Source organism: Nannospalax galili, unplaced genomic scaffold (assembly GCF_000622305.1).
Source record: "Nannospalax galili isolate Female #2095 unplaced genomic scaffold, S.galili_v1.0 scaffold2926, whole genome shotgun sequence".
Classification (NCBI taxonomy): domain Eukaryota; kingdom Metazoa; phylum Chordata; class Mammalia; order Rodentia; family Spalacidae; genus Nannospalax; species Nannospalax galili.
Genome location: NW_008354709.1, coordinates 56,115 through 64,612, shown reverse-complemented (window position 1 = coordinate 64,612; position 8,498 = coordinate 56,115). Strand labels below are relative to the sequence as shown.

The 8,498-nt window shown below is 41.9% G+C and overlaps 1 protein-coding gene across 1 annotated transcript; it reads left to right on the top strand.

Moving 5' to 3' along the window:
* The first annotated feature begins 297 nt into the window (after nucleotides 1-297).
* On the top strand, nucleotides 298-1,239 carry LOC103749117 (small integral membrane protein 15-like). Its single transcript, XM_008851936.1, has 2 exons — nucleotides 298-526; nucleotides 1,130-1,239. The coding sequence occupies exons 1-2, from the start codon at nucleotides 298-300 to the stop codon at nucleotides 1,237-1,239; spliced, it is 339 nt and encodes a 112-aa protein (XP_008850158.1).
* The last annotated feature ends 7,259 nt before the right edge of the window (nucleotides 1,240-8,498 follow it).

Here is an 8,498-nt window from a genome sequence, read left to right as displayed (position 1 = left end):
CATTAAGCAAATGAATACATTCTCAAAGAATAGCCCAGTGTGGTGGTGCACACCATTAGTCCCAACACTCTGGAGGCAGAAGCAGGCCATGAGATGGAGGCCAACCTGGTCTACATTGCAAGTTCCAGGCCAGATGGAGCTACAGGGAAATCTTGTTTCGAAAAAAAAGCTTCCGGCCTGGTGAGCATTTAAACCCCTGTGAAGTGTATGATAGAACAGTCAAGGGTCATCTGAAATTGTGATTGACTCACTGATAATCCCAGGAAAAAATAGGAGATCGCTACCTGACTGAAAGAGATGCTGGACATAAAGGCTTGGGCTGAGAATGCTGTGGAATGGGCTGCCAAGGACCGGTGTGGCTTCCTTACCACCATTGTTTTGGTTCTCACGCCACTGTTCCTAGCTAGTGGTCTTCTGTCCTGGAAATTGGCCAAGATGATTGAAGCCAGGGAGAAAGAGCAGAAGAAACAAAAGCATCAAGAAAATATTGCAAAACTTAAACCACTAAAAAAGATTGAAGAGCCAGGTGTGGTGGTGCACACCTTTAATCCCAGCACTTGGGAGGCAGAGCTAGGTGAATCTCTGGGAGTTCAAGGACAGCCTGGTGAGTTCCAGGACAGCTGGGGCTACAGGGAGACCCTGATTCAAAAAGACAGAGAGAGAGAGAGAGAGAGAGAGAGAGAGAGAGAGAGAGAGAGATACAGTTTCCAGGCCAGATGGGGCAACAGGGAGACCCTGTCTCAAAAAGACCAAAAAGAGAGAGAGAGAATATTAATCACAATTTAAAAATCATTATTTCGGCGGCTGGGCGTGATGGCACACGCCTTTAATCCCAGCACTTGGGAGGCAGAGGCAGGTGGATCTCTGTGAGCTCAAGGCCAGCCTGGTCTACATAGTGAGTTCCAGGCCAGCTAGGACTACAGAAAGACCCTGTCTCAAAAAAAAAAAAAAAAAAAAAAAAATCATTATTGCTTAATTCTTGAAATAAAGCATTTCTGACTTTCTCAAAAGAAATATTATGTCTACTTGCATTTTTCTTACTTTAGCCTTAGAGACAACTAGTAATTCTGAAGACAGTCTGCATTTTTACCTAATTTTATAAAACATTCTCATTATTGTGACCCTGTAGAACACCACTTACTGGGCACCATAATTTTTGTACTTCTGAAAGCTGTCATTTTCTTAAAGGAGTTAGGAAAAGTAACATCATCTAAAGATTGCAGTGAAGATGCCAAGTGATATTAATGCTTCGGAATCGGTTTTTTATGCAAACTAGAATAATGAAGTAATCAAATGTCTTATCAGATAATGTGCTGATTATATAAATACTACTTTTGTTTTTAACGAATATGGTAGTGATGTTCTGTTAATTTTTATTCATACAAGTTCAAAACAAATAATAAAATTTCACATTTATAAAGTCATACTTCATAACTCTTAAAGCTTCAAATTTTTTGAAGAATTTTGATGAGCATAGTGATTTCAGGAACTGTATAACATGGCAATTAGAAGTACAGAGCAAAAGGATTTCTCAGTGGTATAAATGACTTTTTGCCTATTAAATATGGCTTTTCTAAACACGTGACTATCCACTGAAGTGTGTAATTGCCTATTAATGTTTTCTGCACCTCTAGTAACAAATTTTAAGTTACACTAATTGTCTGATAGTCCTAATAAAAAAAAAAGAAACTAAATATTGAGATAAATTTGATACATTTATAAAGAAAAAAATTAAAGAATAAATAAAAATGTTAAAGAATTTTTATATGTATCTGTGTGTATTTCTGGATGTGTATGTGAGCAGTTTTGTGTGTGGCAGTCAGGAAACCTGAGGTGTCAATCCCTGCCTTCCACCCTGTTTGAGGCAGGCTTTCCTGTAGCTTACCACTGCAAGGATAGTTGGCCCTTAAGCTTCCAGGCAGTTTCCTGTCTCCATTTCCCACCTGAGAGCACTGGGTTTCCACATCCACACTACTGCAACTAGCTTTTACTTGGGTTCTTTTACTTGGGTGCTTGATCCATTGAGCCATCTCCCCGCCCAACCTTTTTTTTGTCTTATTGAGACAGGATCTCCCTGTAGCCCCAGTGAGCCTGGAACTCACTATTAGACCAGGCTGGCCTGGAACTCACAGAGATCTGCCTGTCTCTGCCTCCTGAGTGCTGGGATTAAAGGCATGCACCACCATGCATGGCAAAACTTTTTTTATCGCCAGCATGTGTCGAAGTGCACCTATATCGTGCAATGCCCAAGGAGGACAGAAGAGGGTGTTAGATCTCCTGGAAATGAAGTTACAGACAGTTGTTAGCCACCATGTGGGTGCAAGAGCAGCCAGTGCTCTTAACCACTGAGCCACCTCTCTCCAGCTCCTCCCCAAACCTTTTTATTGGAAAAATGTAAATATGATGAAAAGATAGAAATGCGGTTTAATAAAATTATTTATGCACTAGATTTAACAAGTAACAGTTTTCTTCCGATTTTGTCAGTCAACACTGTCAGCCTTTACTCTCACAGCCTCTTTCTCACCTCCCCTACTCCCTCCCCATGGATTTTTTCCTATATATATATATTTTTTAATTTTATTTACTTATTTAGGTATTTATTTAGAGGGTTTTGCCCGCTTTTTTTTTGTTTGTTTGTGTTTTATGTGTATGAGTGTATTACCTGCATGTGTATGAGTGCACCTATGCGTGCAATGCCCATGGAGGCCAGAAAAAGGCGACAGATCCTCTAAAACTGGCATTACAGTGGTTGTTAGCTGCCATGTGGGTGGTGGGAATTGAACCCCGGGTCTCTGGAAGAACAACCAGTGCTCTTAACCACTGTGTCATCTCTCCAGCCCTATGTATACACATATATTTTGTGTTTTCTGGTGCTGGTCATTGAACCCATGACCTCACATGAGCTAATCAAACACTCTGTTATTGAACTACACCCCTAGCCCTATTCTTTCTTTTTCTTCTTCTGGACCCAGATTCAATTCTCAGCACCCACATGGTAGCTAACAACCATCTGTAGCTCCAGTTCCAGGGGAATCTGACACCTTCATCTGACCTCCGTGGGCATTGCACAAAACAGGTACACTGACACACATGCAGGCAATACACTCATACATACATAAAAAAAATTACTTTTTATTTTTTATTTTATTTTTTGAGGGTTTTTTTCTTTTTAATGTATATGCATGTATTGTCTGCATGTAGGTAAGTGCACCCATGTCATGCAATGCCCGCAAAGGACAGAAAAGGCTGTTGGATCCCCTGGAACTGGAGTTATGGACAGTTGGTAGCTGCCATGTGGGTGCTGGGATTCAAACCTGGGTCTTCTGCAAAAACAACCAGTGTTCTTAACCACTGCGCCATCTCTGCAACCCCCTAAAATTACTTTTTAAAAAATTTCTAATTAATAGCCAGGCGTGGTGGCATATGCCTTTAATCCCAGCACTTGGGAGGCAGAGGCAGGCAGATCTTTGTGAGTTCAAGGCCAGCCTGGTCTACATAGTGAGTTCCAGGACAGCTGGGGCTACAGGGAGACCCTGTCTCCAAAAAAAAAAAAAATTTTTTTTTTAAACTCTCCTAAGGACTCCTTGAGCACCAGGCATGCACATGGTTCACTTTTACACATGCAAACAAAACCCTCATACACATAAAATAAAAATAGTTTTTTCGTTTTGTTTTGTTTTTTGTCTTTTTGAGACTACAAAAAGGAGGTCTCCCTGTAGCCCCAGCTCATCTGGAACTCACTATGAAGACCAGGCTGGCCTCAGATTCACAGAGATCTGCCTGTTTCTGCCTCTCAAGTGCTGGAATTAAAGGCATGTGCCACCACTCCCAGTTCATCCTAATTTTTTTTTTAACTTTGGAAATCTTTTTATTTAAAATTATATTTATTTATTTTGGTGGTGGGGCACTCAGTCAAAGGACAGATTTCAGGAGTATATTCTCTCCATTCTCTCCTAGGGAGCAAATTCAGCCTTTGGCTTGGTGGCCAGTGAGTGTCCTTATCTGCTGAGCATCTCTCTGGTACTAGTTTTTAATGTTTTAAATTATATTTTATTTACTTATTTATGCATGTGTGTTTATGTGTGTGTCTGTCTGTCTGTAGGTACCCACATGCTACAGCATGTGTGTGGCAGTCAAAAGACAACTTGGGGGCTGGAGAGATGGTTCAGTGGTTAAGAACACTGTTCTTGCAGAAGACCCAAGTTCGAATCCTAGTACCCACATGGCAGTTAACAACTGTCGGTAACTCCAGTTCCAGGGAATCTAACAGCCTCTTGTGTCCTCCGCGGGCATTGCACAACATGGGTGCACTTAACCTACATGCAGGCAATACACGCATACACATAAAATAAAATAATAAAATATTAAAAAAAAAAAAAAAAGACAACTTGGAGAGTCAGTTTCCTCTTTCCACTACATGAGTCTTAGGGATTGAATAAAGGTTGCCAGGCTTGTCAGCAAGGGCCTTTGCCCGCTGAGTTATCTCTCAGGCCCTTATTTTGAAAATGAGTTGTGAGCACCATAACATTTCACTAAATGCATTAGTTTGTATCCTAGAGAAGACCATTGCCTGTAATAACTAGCATAATCATAACTCCCAGGACACTTAATATTGATATACTTTTATCAAATAATACAAAATCTATACTAAAATTTCTGCAGTTGCTTCAAAATACCCTTTTTTATTTTTTTATCTTTATTTTTATTACTTCATTTTTGAGACAGGGTCTATGTACCTAGTAGGCCTAGAACTTGCTGTGTAGACTAGGCTGACCTCGAACTCAGAGATCCCCCTGCCTCTACCTCCTGAGTACTTTAATTAAAAGCATGCGCCACTGGGGGCTGGAGAGATGGCTCAGCAGTTAAGAGCACTGACTGCTCTTGCAGAGGGTCCGGGTTCGATTCCCAGCACCCACATGGCAGCTATGAACCCTCCTTAACTCCAGTTCCAGGGGAATCCGAAGCCCCCTTCTGATCTCCATGGCATTGCACAACACAGGTGCACTCACATGCATGCAGGCAATACACTCGTACACATAAAATAAAAATAATAAATTAAAAAAAAAAGCATGCGCCACCACACCCAGCTATTTTAATTTGAGATGGGGGTCTGTTTGTGTAGTTCAGGCTGGCCACAAGCTCTATGTAGTCCAGGCTAGCCTCAAATTCAGGATCCTCCTGCATCAGCCTCTGTGCTAGGATCACAGGCTTAGGCCACTGCATTCAACTTCCAAAATACCCTTTAATGCTGTTTTCTTCCCTCTTCTAGAATCAAATTCAGGGTCCAAAAGTCCTTTGGTTGTCTTAAACCTTTTTTTTTTCCCGTCTTTTTTTGAGACAGTGTCTCCCTCAGCTGTAGCCTCAGCTGTCCTGGAACTCACTATGTAGACCAGGCTGGCCTTGAACTCACAGAGATCTGCCTGCTTCTGCCTAGAGAGTGCTGGGATTAAAGGCGTGAGCCACCATGCCAGACAAGTCTTTGGTCTGATATTTAGAACATTTCCATTTTCAGTCTCAAGACAGTGACAGCTGGGTACATTCCAGACCAGTGGCTGTGGGAGGTTTTCTCCATGGGAATTTATTTTTTATTTTTTTAATTGAATTTTTGTGTGTTTCATTATTTTTTCATATTTAGATCCCCTCTGCTATCTGCACCCCTCTTCTAATTTCATGTACTCATGTATATATATGAATATATATATATGCCTACAGAGTCAAATTTGTGTCCCCTACAGTGTAGGCCCATCCACTAGAGCCTGATCTCACCCTTAAATGAGATTGACTCTCCCTCTCCCAGCAGCCATCACTTGCCAATACTCGGTTAGTATTGGGATTTCTTACCCACTTCCCCACGTTTATGCTGGGATTTTGTCTGGCTTGAGTTTACATGGGATTTGTGTATACTGTCACAATTGCTGTGAGTTCATATGAGTGATTGCCCAGGTGTCTAACAAATGCTGTTTCCTTGTGATCATCCACCACCTCTGGCTCTTAAATATTTCTGCCCCCTCTTCCGCAAGGATCCCTGAACCTTGGAGGCAGAAGTCTGATAACAGGTGTTCTATTCAAGCACTCTGCAGCCTCTTATTCTCTCCACATTGGCTGGTGGTGGAGCTCTGTGTTAATTATTGTCTGCTGCATAAGGAAGCATCTCTGGTGAGAGTTGGGAGATGCATTAACCTATGGGTATAGCAAGTCATGAATCAGTTTAATACTATATCTATTTAGCAGAATGATCTTCCCTATGGTCTCAGGGCTATCTACCTCAGGTTCCTAGGTCTGATATTCATATCAGACATGGACTCCATCTTATGAAACAGACGTTAAATTCAATTAGAAAGCAGTTGGTTACTCCCATAATGTGTCACTATTGCACCAGTGGGCATATCTTGCCAGGCTGAGTAATTCACAGCTGAGTAAGGTTGATGATTAGTTTTCTCTTCTGGTAGCACACATAGCACCTTTGGCACTGTGAAAGCTAGCCAGTAGAGATGAGGCTTTGAAGTCAGCACCAGCTTGATTTCTCCTTGTTTGTTCTACAGCTCATGTAATAGTGTCTGCAGCAATAGGGTCTTACCGTCCACTTCTGGTGAGTAACCAAAAGTAGGGGCAGTGCCAGTATTGTTTGAGGGTCTGTGGACCCCTGTAGTTTGATAATTATTTTTGTGTGTGTGTATCCTGTTGACATTTTTTTTTTTTTGTAAGACAGTGTTCTTTGTAACCCAGCTGGCCTGGAACTGCTGTATACACCAGACTGGCCTTAAACTCACAGAAATCCACCTGCCTCTGCCTCCCGAGTGCTGGGATTAAAGGCATGAGCCACCACACCCGGCTAATTAACTTTTATTTTATGTGTATGAGTGTTTTGCCTGCATGTATGTAAGTGTGCACCTGTGCCCTGTGCATGCAGTCCTCACAGAGGCCAGAAGAGGACATTGGATCCTCTGGAATCAGAGTTTTGGATTCTGGAGGCAGAAGCAGATGGATTCAGAAATCAAATCAAGGCCAACTTGGTCTACATAGTGAGTTCCAGGTCAGCTGAGATTACAGGGAGACCCTGTCTTAAAAACAACAAAAACCAAACAAAAGGACAACAAAAAAAAGTTGTGTAAAGAGTGAGTTTCCTGGGGCTAGAAAAATGGATCATTGGTTAAGAGCAATTACTACTCTTTTTTTTTTTTGGTCTTTTTGAGACAGGGTCTCCCTGTAGCCCCAGCTGGCCTGGAACTCACTATATAGACCAGGCTGGCCTTGAACTTACAGAAATCTGTCTGCCTCTGCCTCCCAAGTGCTGGGATTAAAGGCATGTACCACCATGCCCGGCTTTTTTAAAGCATTTTTAAAATTTTTATTTATTATTTTTACTTTATATGTATGCGTGTATTGCCTGCATGTAGGTAAGTGCACCCATGTCATACAATGCCTGTGGAGATCAGAAGAGGCTGTCAGATCCCTTGGGACTGTAGTTAGGGACAGTTGTTAGCTGCCATGTGGGTGCTGGGATTTGTACCCAGGTCTTCTGCAAGAACAACCATGTTCTTAACCGCTGAGCCATCTCTCCAGCCCCAAGAGTACTACTCTTTTAGAAGACTAGAATTTGGTTCCCAGCACCTATATTGGGTGTTCACAAGTACCTATAACTCCAGCTTCAGGGATATCCAAAGCCTCTGGCGTCTGAGAGACCCTGCACTCAAAGCACTTATACTCCCCAAATACACAAAATTTAAAATACTAAAAATAAATCATTACAAAATATTTTAATGAATTTCCTTTCTGTGGATTTTAGATTTCCACTTCGCTCTCTTTTTGTGTGTGATGACTTCAGGAAAGATGGGAAACACAGACTCTAGAACCCACTTGCCTGGTCCAACCCCCCACCCAGCCCACTACTTCCTGTGTGTCCCCAGGCAGGACATCACCTCTCCATGCCAGGGTTCCTCATTTGGAAAACGGAATAATGATAATTCATCCTTATTTTGTTTAGTTTTTAAAAATATTTTATTATTACTATTATTTTTTAAAACTTTTTATTTATGGGGGTTGGGGATTTAGCTCAGCGGTAGAGTGCTTGCCTAGCAAGCACAAGACACTGGGTTCGGTCCTCAGTTCTGAAAAAGAAATTATTATTTTTTTATGTGTATGAGTATGTTGCCTGCATGTAGGTAAGTGCACCCATGTTGTACAATGCCGGAGGAGGACAGAAAAGGCTGTTGGATCTCCTGGAACTGGAGTTACAGACAGTTGTTAGCTGCCATGTGGGTGCTGGGATTCGAACCCGGGTCTTCTGCAAGAACATTGTGTTCTTAACTGCTGAGCCATCTCTCCAATTCCGTATTATTTTTATATTATGTATATGAGTACATTGCCTGCATGTATATAGTGCACCCATGTCATGCAATGCCCAAGAAGGACAGAAGAGGGCATCGGATTCCCCTGGAACTGGAGTTAGGGACAGTTGTTACTCACCATATAGGTGCTGGGAATTGAACCCAGGTCCT

Coding starts and splice junctions, on each gene's coding strand:
- LOC103749117 (XM_008851936.1), top strand. CDS start 298: ATGCTGGACATAAAGGCTTGGGCTGAGAATGCTGTGGAATGGGCTGCC. Junction 527..1,129: donor AAAAAAGATTGAAGAGCCAG/GTGTGGTGGTGC, acceptor GTGACCCTGTAG/AACACCACTTACTGGGCACC.